The sequence below is a fragment of the Apteryx mantelli genome, chromosome 4 (assembly GCF_036417845.1).
Source record: "Apteryx mantelli isolate bAptMan1 chromosome 4, bAptMan1.hap1, whole genome shotgun sequence".
Taxonomy (NCBI): domain Eukaryota; kingdom Metazoa; phylum Chordata; class Aves; order Apterygiformes; family Apterygidae; genus Apteryx; species Apteryx mantelli.
The window spans coordinates 1,231,184-1,245,511 of record NC_089981.1 but is presented as its reverse complement, the minus strand read 5'-3'; the positions used below and the strand labels follow the sequence as shown (position 1 = coordinate 1,245,511).

Below are 14,328 nucleotides of genomic sequence, written 5' to 3'. Positions count from 1 at the left end.
ACAACATATGCCCCAATCACCTTGTCCAAGCCCCTGAATGAATACAGAGCTCTTCTCACAGTCATAGTGGTTTCTGATGTCTCCACAAGACTAGGGATTTGTTGTGCTGGTATAAGGCAAGATGACGTATAACCAGCAGATAGATAATCTGGTCTAGTTTATGAGCATAGTATAGCTATGATCCTTAGTCATGACCTCTCACATCCTGGAGAATGCCAGATGCATGCAGAAGAAAGGGATATGACTGAAAGGTGTCATACTGTGCTTTTGGGCATGGCTCTCCCTGAGCTACTTCTAGCCTTCTCGGTACAGAGAAAGGGAGAAGTCTTTATTATACCCAGTCTGGGAATAAAACAGAGGCAGATTTTTTTTGGCTGTCTCATTCTGAAGGATCTTTCCAAGTTCATCCAAAGGGTGAAAGTCATCCCAGTGGAGTTGCATTTATACTGAATCATTGGTTCAGTGAGCTGGAGGCTTCCAAGTCTGGGAATCGCCATGTTGTGCTTGCTGGCAACACTAGAGGGCACAAGACAGAGGAAGAAAAGCTAGTGTGGTTTGCAGAGATGAGCCAGCCTGGAGGCCATCCTGACCTCCTTGATCTTTACATCCAACATCCACTGAAGAAGGCACAGGGAATGGCTATAGAGGGAAAGCAGCAGGAGTATCCATCACCTGTACCACTGGGACAGATCAGACCATGAAGCAGTTCCTTGTGGCATGACCCCTGCCAACTGCTGAGGCCTCCTGCTACTGGATGCACTGCTGCACACTTTGATTTTCATCTACCCAGCTTCAACTCACCGTCCTGTTTCATTTCCCTGTGACTGGAGGGGAGCCGCACAGACCAGAGTACCAGAGAGGTGCATGAGGAAGAAGAAACCAGATGTATTCTTCTGTTTGGGTCTTCAGGCAATAAAGCTTTATAAACAATAAAGCTTCTCAACAACTGACCCAAGGCTGCCAGGAACCGAATGCACATGACTGCTGCATCCAGGGAACATGATCCTCTTCTCTCAGCTATAAGGGCTCAGTAACATTTTACCATGGGCACATGGTTCCCTCCGTGACTCACAATCTCTAGTAACTTCTCCCTCCCACCATGCTAGCTCCTGTCCCAGGCAACGTTGCAATACCCTCCCAACATGCCATGTCCAACTGCTCTCTACCAGTCAAGGCGCTGTCTGGTCCCTTCAGCCATTGCAGACTACAGCTGCCATGTCCCTGTGCTCTCCTAGCCTGACAGGGTCATTCTCTTCCTGCCTGCTCTGGACAAGCGAGTATGAACCACATCTTTTCTCCTCCCAGGACTAATTGTCCAGTTGAGTCCATTAGCAATACTAAAACCCAGTTCTCCTCCTTCACAAGGGTTGTATCCAGAGCTCACTGCAAAGGAGTACAAATCCAGTTCACATGCCATCTCTTTCTTCTCTTGAGTGGAGCATCTAAAGCATCAGGCCAAGATAAGTGCATCTCTTTGACCAATTTAGTTAACATCTTCCCCTGGGATGGATAGTCCTGGGAACATCCTGGAGACTGAATTTTCTCTTTTTCAAACTTATTCTACAAATTTTTCTTCCTAAAAAGAAATAATAAAATGTTCTCCCATCACGCACTTGGAGGTGTACAGCATGACTATCCTTACCATCCAAAGCCATTGTTCTAACACCACCTGCTGACATATGGGATGTTGATGCTCTCTAATCCAGTGCATACACTTAAGACCAAAACTGTGAACAATCTTTCAGGACCTTTAGGACCTACACTCGTAAAAAAAACATCTCTTTGTGAAGCAAGGACTTAATACACGCTGATGTTGTCAGCCATTAGGGTACTGTGGGAAAAATAACCTCCAGGCTCCACCAGCCTCAGAGGAATGCCTGGCCCATTACTTGCCCTTGTTCTGCCTCCCCCAGTCTCACTTACCCAGGTGCATAGGAGGCCTTGGGCTCCGATTTGATTGGAGGGACCACGTTGTTTATGCAGTGGCCACCAAGGTAGCCCTTGGGCACCACCATGCCATTGTTGTTATTGCAGTTGAGGTGAGCGCCATAGCTGGGTCCACAAGGGTTGGTCAAAAGAGGACCATGACGGACTGGGATCTGGCTGCCTGGGGGAGGAAGGTGGAGGGAACCACTGGAAGCAGGGTTGGTCACATGCCCAGCACTGGCGATGGAGCTGGCAAGAGGCGCATGGATGGTGGCTGAGCTGGAGGGTTGGGGGTGTGCATAGCTGGCTGAAGCAGGGATGTCAGGGAAACAGCTGTGAGAGAGAAGGGGACAACCTCAGTGGTACAGGCAGATGGCACTTTCCACCCGCTACCCAGCCCTTCCCTCCCCAGTCATGCAGCAATGGGGACAGAGCCTCTCAGGTGCACTAAGGCACTCAGAAGATGAGCAGAACAGTCAGCATCCTCCTGGCACTGGCAGGAACATGCAGGAAGGCAGGTGGGTTGCCTGGATTGGTGGGACCAACACAACCCTAAGGGTGCAAAATCTGCCTGTGGAGCTTTAAAGGCTAGAAGCACCCAGGATACCAACCTCAAAGCTTGTGAAGGCACCAGCAAGGCTAGTCCCCATTTCCCTTTATCTCTCCACCGTGGTGCTGTTACACTATCAGGTCGCTATCATGCCACCATGCCTTCCACATGGACATCCTATCTGAAGCCTAAAACACTTCCTTTGCCAAATACAACATGCTGGTCTGACAGCAGGCTCCGCTCACTGTGGCTCAGCTTATGGACTTGTGCAGGCAAGCAGCTTCATCACGTCAGCTCCAAGGATCCTGCTCCCACCCTATGATCCAGATCGTCCAAACTGCTATCAAGGTCTGGTTTTCCCCCGCACTCTACTGATGTCAATGCACACAGGGAGACCCTTCCCTACTTCACACATGTGTTGTGCTGGGGATTCAATCTGTCGTACTGAGCTGCTGGAGCTTGCTTTCACATTGCCCAAAGCAATTGAGGAAAAGTCTTTTTCTGTGCCGTCAGGAGGAAGAAGGGAAAGAAGAGAGTGACTAAGAGCCTGGGGAAATTCAAAGGCAAGAAGCAGGGAAGAGACAGGAGGAAGGACTGGAAATGAATAAGGGAAGAAAGAGCACTGAAGGAGGACTTTAAGAGGGACAGAGGTGCAGCCAGGGCACATAGTGATTTATAAATGATTCCTCACATTGCAGGACAAGGAATTGCTTGACTCCTCTCCACAGAAAACAATAGTGGACACTGTTCCTGCTGTGGAGCCAGGGAAGCACTTACATATCTGGTGAGTCCTCCTTGCTGATGTACTCTTCCAGGATGCTAGTGTCGATGTTAGATGGTTCCAAAGCTCCATTAATGTCGTGGCCTGCAAGGGGAGAGGAAGTGGAAGCAAGAGCCATGAGAAAGACAAAAAAGGCCCTTGCCTTGGAGGTCAGAATCACCTAAAGCCCTACACCAGACCGTTTCGGAGTCAAGAAGCTGATCCAAGAAGATTACCAAATCCTTCAGTTCAAGAGGTACCATCTGTCCATACCTATCTGCATCCCAGCGTAAAACTACACAGAGACAGCGTATGTGGGACAAGTCAGGGTGGCGACACAGTCTGGGAAGCTGGACAGCCAGAGGGAGCTTGTCTACAGCAATCTGTGAACCAAGCTCTGGCCGTGGGACATGCAAGCTTCCTGGAGGTCAGGCCCAGGATACATGGGAGAAAGGTCATGGAGTCAGGCCTGAGCTATGTAAGGCATGTAGCTCCACAGAGCTTGCCCAACCAGGACCAACTTGGAGCTGATGTTGCCTGCAACAGACTCCATTAGTGAAGCTGCAAGAGCCACTGGTCTCGCCAGGGTCACCTCAGCATTAATAGCTGGCTGAAGAGCTGCCTTTTGCAGGCCATGGGAGAGCACGATTAGCGCAGAGGCAAGGGCCCCGTGGCAGGGCTATATGTGTGGGCTCTGAGGGTGCTGCTGGAAGGCTGGTTTCCTTCTCTTTGGACCCTTGCCTCCGTTTTGCAGAACATGCTGGAATTTCTCCACTGCTGCCACGACAGCTCTGGAACAGCTCCTGACCCTTGCAGGAGCCCTCCTCCCTCTTCCCTCTCCTGTGCGGGCAAGCAATGGACTTTCTTCCCCTTTCTCCCAGAGGGTTCCTCCTTCCCTCTCCTGTTCTGGGGAAGCTGGGCTGGGCTTTGTTGACAGAAAGTGCTTTCTTTATCTGTCTCTCTGAAGTGGGAGTCTGCAGCCCTCTGGGGTTGATGCCAGCCCTCAATGCCAAAGACACTGCCAAGAAAGTGGAAGAGAAAGCCCGGCTCCCTCCCCCTGAGCTCAGATAATGAAGACGGCCCAAAAGCTTCCTATTAAAACAACGACACTTGCCCAAACGACTTGCTCACACACAATCAAAGGACTGACCCCCATCCTCCCCCCCCCAAAAAAAAGGCCACGCACTGGGGAAAGGTTAGCCAATGAACCGCAAAAATGAAAACGAGGGGTTTCAGCCTGCACCCAGCCAATTAGAGCTCTCCCCTCTGCAAATCCCTTTCATACCAAGACAAGCAAATCGGCAGAAATAAATCCAGCTAGGAATTCTGCCAAACGGACAGGGTGTGTGTGTATGTGTGTGTGGATGGGGGGGATCTTTCCCTTAGTAACCCTGGCTAGAGAGAAAAACCTGGATAGCTGTTCCCTTGAAAGACACCTAACCCTTTGTGTACCACACACCTCAGTGGCAGAGCCTCGGAAGCTGGGGGAGAAGGAGGTGACACTGCTCTCGTGCTAACGCTTGCTACGGAAGGAAGCATCTAGCAGACAGATGTGCAACACAGCTGGCAGGCCAGCACCCTGGCTGGCCAGAAGCAGAGCCCGTGAGTTCCTGAGCTGTGCTAACACCTCCCCCATGCAGCCACAGACCACAGGGCCAGCGCAGGGGTCATTCCTTCATGACAACCTTGTCTTCTCACCCCCCTGAGGTTGCAGCAACGTGGCAGCAGTTGCCTGTGTGCTGCTCTGAGCAACGTTTGACTGGAAGAGTTAACTGAGGGCCGGGCACCATGGGCTCGTGCTTCCCTCGCTCAGCCCCTAGGGCCCAGCTTCTCTCTGCTATACCCCACTCCTGACACTTTACTACACTTGGATCTACCCAAGCACCTCTTTTCGAAGCAGCCGCTCCTCGACCTCCCCCCTGCTACCCCTCAACACCAGCCAAAACTGTTCTACCAGGTGGTTAGCATTCTCCCCCCGCCCTCTCTGCTGCCGCACTCTTGGCCAAAGAGAGACCATGCTAAATCACATGATGCGTTTGGCAAGCATCCACGACAAACACTACCAGAAAACTCCGTCTTCACCGCAGGCTCCAGGATTGGGACCCAGGTTCACAAAAGCAAAAAGGGCAGTTTACCAGTTCTGCTGCCTTTCCACAAGCTACTGAGCCTGTCCGGGAAGAGATCTCCAGATGCCTGACCCCGAGGGGTTTCCATAGACCTTCACACCTCCAAACTCCAGAAGCTTTTCCACGGAGGAAAAGGAGTCAAGGGCCTCTCCAGAAGGGACGGAAGGCCCCCCCACAGACCTAAGTGGTGCTGGACCTCCCTTTTTCTTTGCTGCCTCATCTTAAAAGTCACCTTTAGAAAAACTCAGTTGAGACCCAGGCAAAGGGTGAGATAAGCACCCTGACGTGAAAGGTGTGTCAGCTGAACAGCTCTGGAGCTGCAGCAGAGTTGATAACAGTTGCAGCAGGGGGGCTGGCTGCTGGTTGTGAGTGTGTGTGTGTGTGTGTGTGTCTGGGGGGGAGCTACCTACTAAAAATAAAGGAATTTCCCCAGGCTGGGACCAGAGGCACTTGAGCCAGCTGCAAAGAAACTGGGGGAAGTTAGGGTGCTCAACTTGCTTGCACCCTGCTCCTTCTAATTCATTTTGGCCATCTGAGGACTCTCTTCCCCTCAGTTGCCTGCCCTTGCTCCAGTCTTCCCAGGGTCCTTGCTCATCTCCCTGGGCAGAAAGTATCCCGGGAATGCCTGCAGCCAGCCCTGAGGAGCATCCTATGGCCTGCAGGTTCCGTTCAGCAGGGGCTGTTACTGAAAGCCAGCTTAGGTGATTAATTAAAAACTAATACTCCTCAGAGTCATGAGCTTCTAATGACACTAACAACACCCCCTCCCCCTCCAAAGTGGGGATTAAGAGGGAGCTGGAAGCCACAAAATAGGGACCCCGGGAAGCTTAACACCCACACAGCTCCACACAGGACAGACTCATGCATCTCTGAGTCCCAGCAAAGCAGAGATGGAGCTCAAGGAGGCACTGAGCTCTTCCATGCTGCTACTGTCCTGCGTTCACCCTCTCTCCGTGAGGAAGACCAGGCGCTATAGTAACATAGCATCCCCCAGCTATGGCCCTGCCTCTGTACCAGCGCTTGCTCCAAAGAACATACTAGAGCACTTGTTGCCCATAACTCCTTTAACGACCCCAAAGCTCAACAGGCCAAGTTTTGCCTTCCATCCCAGAGCAATGAGCCTGGAGAGGTGCTGCAGGTCCCCCGCAGAGTTGCCCAAAAAGCACCTTTCTGTGAACCAGCTTATTAGCACTTTCTGTGCACGGCAAGCATCCCAGGGGAGGAGGGTACCACTGCCAAGTAATTCAGCCACACGATATTGCCCTGCTTCCAATGTGCTAGCCTTCCTGTATAAACATGGAGAGACTTCTCAGCCCAAACTCTTCCCGGACAACCTTCCATTTCACAACTCCTTCAGCTAGAGTGGCTGCAAAGAAACATCCAAACCTGCCAGGTTCCTTGTTCTGCCTTCACCTTGTTATACCCAAGGCATAATTCTTCTGGGCCTGTGATTCAAAGCCTCTTCAAAGATTTTGTGCATCCTTTAACGCTTTGTACAACCTCTTCTCACCTCCCTCTCAGTGTCTCCACTCAGTGCCCCAATTCACCACCCTGCACCTCATCCCATGTCCCCCCTTCCCGCGCTCCACTTTCTAACCCCTCCCCACAAGAGGGTTGATGAGATCCCCAAGAGTAAACCTTGTCTGAAGAAACAGAAAATATTAAATCTCCAACACCCTCCTTACAAACGGAGCTGGGTGAGGGGAGGCCTCCGTATGTGTGAGAATGCCAGGAATCCCAATGTTTGGACTGGTTTTCTCTGCCTTCCCCAAACTCCCAAACATGATCAACATCCAAACAGAGGTACTTCCAGCACCAGTTTCTCCTCCCTGCACCCTCCCCACTCTGATGGTGTGGGTTTGCAGTCTTGTCTCTCCTCATGACTCTGTGCCTCTACACAATTGGCCAAAGCATCCTCTTGGTTCAGGAACTTTCTCCCAGCCCCATCTTCAAGCGCCTCCAAGCCCTCGGGCCCTCCACCGCATCCCACTTCTTGTCAGAGATGGACGCACAGCCTCAAGGCTACAGGGTTCTGCAGGGCTCTGAAAGAGTTAACAGTGGCTGGCCCCTGCAAGTCATCATATTTACAGGTCTGAGAGATTAAAACCAGCATTTACCTCGAGTGATAGGCTGATAAGTTTATGGTACTTCTATTTATAACAGTCCCTCCCCCACCTATTCTTGCTCTGTTGCCTGTCTTCTAATCACCCATAATCCTGCCTGGGTCACCTGGGGGTGGAAGGAAGGGAGCAACTTGGAGAGCTGCATCCTGGGATCTCATAATGAAAACCAGATGTGGGAACCTAGAGATGACAATGAGGTCAACTGTTTTAACAGGCTGGGGAACATCAGCAAAGGGTGGAGGGACACTAATGATGAGGAGGAAAAGAGTCTATGCCAAGCTGAGAGCCTCCCTGTGCCACTGAACCCTTATTCCAGAGGGTCGATTTTTGTTCTTGATTTCAGAGGAACAGTGTGGGTTACGCTCTTGAACTACAAATTGAGCACTCTGTGCTCTGATGCAAGTGCTGTGAAAGCCAGTGAGGAGAGAACTGGAGGGAAGAAGAGCAAAAAGCCATGGACTCTGTAAGTCTTTGCTACACATTTCTATTTCCTGACCCACAGACATCTGTTCCCATTATTTTTCACCACCTCAGCCCTGTCTGGTTCCCAAAACAGAAAGGATTTGCAAAGTTACATGTACCCACCATGGTCTGTTCTGAAAGTCCGGCTATTTCTCCAAACACTTTTGCCTCAAGTGCTTGCAAACGTCACCGGCTGTAGTGCTGCTGTGCGTTCACTTCAGGTATGACAAGGGAGCACTCCCGGAGCACTACGGCAGGCAAGCCTCCAGCTCTGCTGCCAGCAGGGCCAGAAGAGGGGCCAGTGTCTACAGTCCAAGGGCCTTTGGAGGACTGTTGCTATGCTGACTTCAAATCAGCTCTCCACTTCTGATGGGCATTGCCCAAAGTACAGCACAGCCAGGAGAGGGAGCAGCCTGCAGTGATCACGTGAGAAGATAGTGGCAGTGGCCATTTGGTTTGTATCCCTCGGTCTACAACAGTCACAGGCAAATGGGCCAGGTCTATCATCTCACTGTGCGCAGGCCTTCACCTGAAACCCGGTCCAAAGGGCACTTGATTCATTCTCGTCTATAGCAGGCTTGGGAAGCCTTCAGATAAAAAGCAGCAGAGAGAGGAAGACTCACAGGGATGCCAGCGGCGGTTCAACACAGGAGCTGGAGCCCTGCTCAGTGTGTCAGTGACTGCATAGCTTCTGAGGCAGCTTTGTGGCTGGTCAAAACACATTCAGCTGCCCAAGAACAACCTCCCACCCCGCTCCTGCCATCCCCATACAAAGCACAAGAATTAGGGCAGGGCACTCTACACATGGGGAAACTGAGGCACAGAGCACCCTAGTGACGCAACTACAGCCGAGCAAGGAGAAAAAGGCAAAATATACAGCGGGTGTGCGGTGGAACAGGGCCAGCACCATAGGCCTGAAGACCCCAGGAGCTCCTGGCTGCCAGTTCTACGGCAGGGAGGCTCCACACAGCCAGGTGCTGGGTTTTGTCTCCCACTGCAGCCACAGGGCACTCCAGCACGCAGTGGAATGGGTGCTGAGTGTCACAGGGATACACGGCTTCGTAGGGCAAATGCTGCTAGCCTTGGCAAACACACCATAAAGCAGGAAGACCCACAAGGGCAGCAGCAGGGAGCCACTACCTTGTATAGCGTGGTATTGCCTGGTTTCTTACCAAAGCTTAGGAGAACAGCAGTGGCACGCCAGGCCAGGTGCAGCTGGTAGCGTAACAAGGTGCACAGCTCCAACCGAGAGGGGCTTGGCGCTGCGTGTCACAGCTGGATGTCCCCAGGGTGGCAGCGGGGAAAGCGATCAACGCCAAGAATCAGCCCTGCCCTGTGTGCGCCAGTGTGTTCCTGCAGCTGTGTGCAATGGGGTTGTGCAATCAGCAGGCTGGGCTGCAGCATCGGCACATTCCCAGGGCCTTGCTCTGCTCAGCACCCCCTTCTGCTTCCTCCTGTGTTTATCCTTCCCCCCCGGCGGATTGGCTAACAGCCCGGCCGCAAGCATGAGGAATCCACACCGCAGCTCTCTAACCAAACACCGCCTAAGCCCAGGGAGCTGAGGGGTCAGGACTCAGCTCCAGATCTGCTTCCGCATCATCTGGAGCCTGGCTGAGACTGCCATGCTGGGGAAGGCCCAAAGGTACCCAGCGCTACAGCCTCAGCCTGCTCCTCCTAGGCTGTCCGGGGGATGTGACAAGCTGGCTTCGGCAAGATTCCTGTGCCTGCCCCTGCCCCAGGATGGGACACAGTGCAGGCTGAAAGGAAAGTCCCGTCCCTGCCCAGAGACCCGGGCTATGCATCTGCCTACTGAGTGGACCCAGCCAGCAGGTTCCCTGAGGGACAGACAGCTCCTTGCTTAAGGGACAGCGGAACGATCTCCCCATTGCTCCACACGCCCAATCCTGAGCTGCCCAGAGGGCACGGAGGGATCAAAACTTCCCCTCGGGTAGCAAGGGGGTGATGAAGCCCTCCCACCTAGCTTCAACCCCCACAGCCTCTGCCTCTTCCCCCAGATACATGGCCCAACATTCCTCCTTAATTATGCTCTTTATTACCCGACTGTAACAATAACCAGTCACTCCCAGCAGAAATGGCTCCTGTAACCTGAGTGGGAGGCAAAGCCAGACCACTCCCCTGTCTCCCCCAAAGAGCTTTCAAGACCACCACAGAGCAAAGTCCCTGCTGTCCATGGCACTCAAAGGAGCCCCTCTGCCTCCCCTGCCCGAGTTGCAGCACGGTTTCCCCATGACATGCAACCCTCTTCACACACCAACTTCTTTATGACTTTCACCCAGGGGCTGCAAGCCCCTCCAGGACAGCCTGCTGGGGTCTGCACAGATTGTCAGTAAATATGCCAGTGGGGGGAACTTTTACGTGGTGTCAGCCCATGAAACTCCATGATTTCACAGGCCTTCACTTGATCTGACGCTAATGGAGCTACGCTGATCTACACTGGCTGGTTACGCACTCATAAACGCTATTACAGAACAGTTTCAGTTGCGTTAGGACACCCTTCTCCCATACGCATGCACACACAACACATGCACCTTCCCACCATAAAAAGCAGAACTCTTCAAGTTAATGCAGAAGCATGGCCATTACCTTGTATCTCATCCCTTGGGCATCACATTGCCAGCTCATCACCAAGGAGAGCCCTGCCCCTCCAAACCAAAGGATGCTTGTGCCCCCCCCCCCCAATTCATGCCAGAATAGAAAACCCAGGCTTCAAAGTCACATCAGAAACACGGCCTATGCTGAGCTCCAGGAATCTGTGGGGCAAGATCTGGGGGAAAACGCTGAGCTCAGGGTTAAGGGAATGGGGGTTTGAGGGAGTTTGTGCATTATCTGGAACACTGCTCTGTTCCAATGAGCCCCAGGAAGCCTAACTCGTATGACACATATTTGAAAGAAACCAGTGAAGAGAGCAACTGAGAGGGGCTTTGAAGACACATACTAGCTTCTCCACGGAGAGGCCAAGCTTCCACTCAGCCTTGCCTGACCGTTTCTGATCCCCCTCGCTCATGGCAACTATCTGGCACTCTAAGTAGGCTCCTGGGCAGCACCACAGCTTCTATTTCTAAACCCCACTGCAATCCACTCACTGTTGAGATGAGAAACTGTTATTTTCCCATGCCAGCTAGGGCAGGATGCAAAGACAGTACTCATCATAAGAAATGGAAGTACAGAACGGGATTTAGCCAAGACCCCAGAGTTAACATGGTGAGTATGGTAGAAAGAGCTGCAGGGTCTCCAGTGGCCAGGAGGTACAACAACCTACGTGAACAGAGAAGTGACACCAGCAGCAAAAAACTCAGAGTAATAAATACTAGGTATAACCAACATCCCCACCCTGCAGCCCAGTGCCCCACTGAGTCAGCTGCAGCGGCCTCAGTAACATCTTTGCATTCCCTAGAGTGTCCCCTTCTGCTCTCACTTGAGCCTAAATCTTCTTACCTTATGCGCTCAGAAGAACATTTCTGACAAGTGTCTTGGATAATCTGAAAAGGAGATTGTCCCTAACCCATTTCCGTGTCCTGTCTCAGGCCCATAGTAACTCTTACCTCCAAACCTGCTGTACAATGCATCTCTACTCCTGTGGTTAGTACCACATGGGAGGAGGGATTAGCAGGAGGGGGATATTGACCAAGACACATATCCCTGTACAAGTACATATATAGAGAGATAATGCCCTGTCTCCTTCTCCCAGACCTAGGGGAGGACAAGGGGTGTGGTGAGGGATAACCCCAAGGCAGAACAGGCAGGAGGAGCCAGAGGAAAGCATCATTCTGTGTAACTGCAGAGCAAGGGCATCTCCCTCAGGAAGCCTCATGGGAAAAGGTTGACAGCTCCACGCAGAAGAGATAACTAAGCCTCATCCTCCCCCCCCTCAAACCTCTTAAGCCCTTCTCTTGGCTATTCCCCCCCCCTCCCGCTGCCTTCTCTGGACCTTCGTTTAGCCACTTCTTCGCATCTTCTCCACTCTCACTTTTCCAGCCCCTCTCATATTCCCCCAGCTCCCTTCTCCCGTTATCACTTCCCTCTCAGAACCGTTATCCCTCTGGACTCTCTCAAGTCCCTTCCTCTTCCGGCTTCTCCACCCTTGTCCTGGCTTCGCCTCCGCCCTTGCCAGCTGTGAACCTTGGCATGGATAGAGCCATTGTCCGTTGGGCATCAGGGCTGAGGAGGAGGAGGGGAAGGTGTGAGAAGAGACACAGTGGAGCATTTGTGCGTGTCCCTGCAGCCGTCAATGGCCTGCTTGTCAATTCATGCACTAAGATGGCAGAAACAGCAGCACCCACACAAGCGTTGCCATTTGGCGGGGTCCAAGGTGCCTGCCCAGGGGGGCACATTGGCTTGTTTGTTTGGAGTCCCACAGAAGATAACGCCTTTATCTCCCTCTCTGGATCGAGGGTGCTGGAGGGCTGGGAGGGGGAGACAATAGGACCAGACAAGACCATTTCATTTAAACATATTGGCACTTCCTCAGCTCAGGACTGAAACTGAGGTACCACCATGTTAGGCTGGCTTTGCGACCCTTGCACGTTCAGCCTCCAGGTTGGTACTTGCCACCTAACACATGACAGTACTGCTCTCCCAGCTGCACAGACAGCAACAAGCACACAGACCAGCACTCACAGGTGGAAAAAAACAGTGACCAAGCCACCATATGTCACAGGGTGGGAATAAGACTCAAGAGTCAGGGAGGGAAAGCAAGATGCTGAGCTCCGTTTCCCTTCTGGGAAATCAGCATGCTCAAATACCTCTCTGAAGTGCCTGTACACAAATGCATGCTGCACAGGGAATAAGCAGGAGGAATTAGAAATCTGTGTGCAGTCGCAGGGCTATGATCTCATCGTGATTATGGAGACATGGTGGGGTAGCTCACGTGACTGGAATGCTGCCATGGATGGCTACATGCTCTTTAGGAAGGACAGGCCAGGAAGGTGAGGAGGGGGAGTCATCCTTTACGTGAGAAAGCAAATGGAATGTATTGAACTCTGCCTAGGGGCGGATGATGAGTGAGTCGAGGGCTTATGGGTAAGGATTAAAGGGCAGACTAACATGGGCGACACTGTTGTGGGTGTTTGCTACAGGCCGCCTGATCAGGAAGAGGAAGTTGATGAGGTCTGTAGAAGACTGGAAGTAGCCTCACGATCACAGACCCTGCTTCTCATGGGGGACTTTAATCACCCTGATATCTGCTGGAGAGAAAACACAGCGAGGCACCAGCAATCCAGGAGGTTCCTAGAGAGCGTCAGTGATAACTTCTTGATACAGGTGATGGAGGAGCCAACGAGGAGAGGTGTGCTGCTGGACCTTGTACTAACAAACAAGGAAGCGCTGTTTGGAAATGTGAAGGTTGGGGGCTGCCTTGGCTGCAGTGACCATAAGATGGTGGAGTTCAGGATCCTGCGAGGAGGAAGAAGGGCAAAAAGTAGGGTCATAACCCTGAACTTCAGCAGAGCAAACTTTGACCTCTTCAGGGACATTCTTGGGAGAATCCCATGGGATAGGGCCCTAGAAGGAAGAAGGGTCCAAGAGAGCTGGTTAATATTCAAGGACCACCTCCTCCAAGCTCAAGAATGGTGCATCCCAATGAGCAGGAAGTCAACCAAAGGGGGCAGGAGAGCTGCATGGATGAACCTCCTGGCAACGCTCAAACAGAAGAAGGAAGTGCACAGAAGGTGGAAGCAGGGACTGGCCACTTGGGAGAAATACAGGGACATCATCTGAGTATGCAGGGATGGTACTAGGAAGACCAAGGCCCATTTGGAGTTTAATCTGGCAAGAGACGTCAAGGACAACAAGAAGGGCTTCTTCAAAGACATTAGTAGCAAAAGGAAGATTAGGGAAAATGTGGGCCCGCTACTGAATGGGGCAGGAGCCCTGGTGACAAAGGATACAGAGAAGACAGAGTTACTGAATGCCGCCTTTGCTTCAGTCTTTACTGCTCAGGCCAGCCCTCAGGAACCCCAGACCCTGGAGACAAGAGAGAAAGTCTGGAGAAAGGAAGACTTTTCCTTGGTCGAGGAGGATCAGGTTAGAGATCATTTAGGCAAAGCTGACATCCACAAGTTCATGGGCCCTGATGGGATGCACCCATGAATGCTGAAGGAGCTGGCAGTCGTCATTGCTAGGCCACTCTCCATCATCTTTGAAAGGAGATTGGGAGAGGTGCCTGAAGACTGGAAGAAAGCCAATGTCACTCCAGTCTTCAAAAAGGGCAAGAAAGAGGACCCAGGAAACTACAGGCCAGTCAGCCTCACCTCCAGCCCTGGAAAGGTGATGGAGCAGCTCATCATGGAGGCCATCTCTAAGCATGTGGAGGATAAGAAGGTGATCAGGAGCAGTCAGCATGTATTCACAAAGGGGGAAATC

General features: G+C 52.1%; 1 protein-coding gene across 7 annotated transcripts in view; it reads right to left on the bottom strand.

The window, feature by feature from the left end:
- Positions 1-14,328, bottom strand: part of MYRF (myelin regulatory factor) — a 79,854-nt gene that overhangs the window by 42,568 nt on the left and 22,958 nt on the right. For all 7 annotated transcript variants that reach the window (XM_067295793.1, XM_067295794.1, XM_067295796.1 and 4 more), the window contains exons 2-3: positions 3,254-3,341; positions 1,924-2,259 (exon numbers count right to left, since the gene is read on the bottom strand). In XM_067295793.1, the coding sequence (XP_067151894.1) occupies positions 1,924-2,259; positions 3,254-3,341 (424 nt within the window). The remainder of the gene's footprint in view (positions 1-1,923; positions 2,260-3,253; positions 3,342-14,328) is intronic.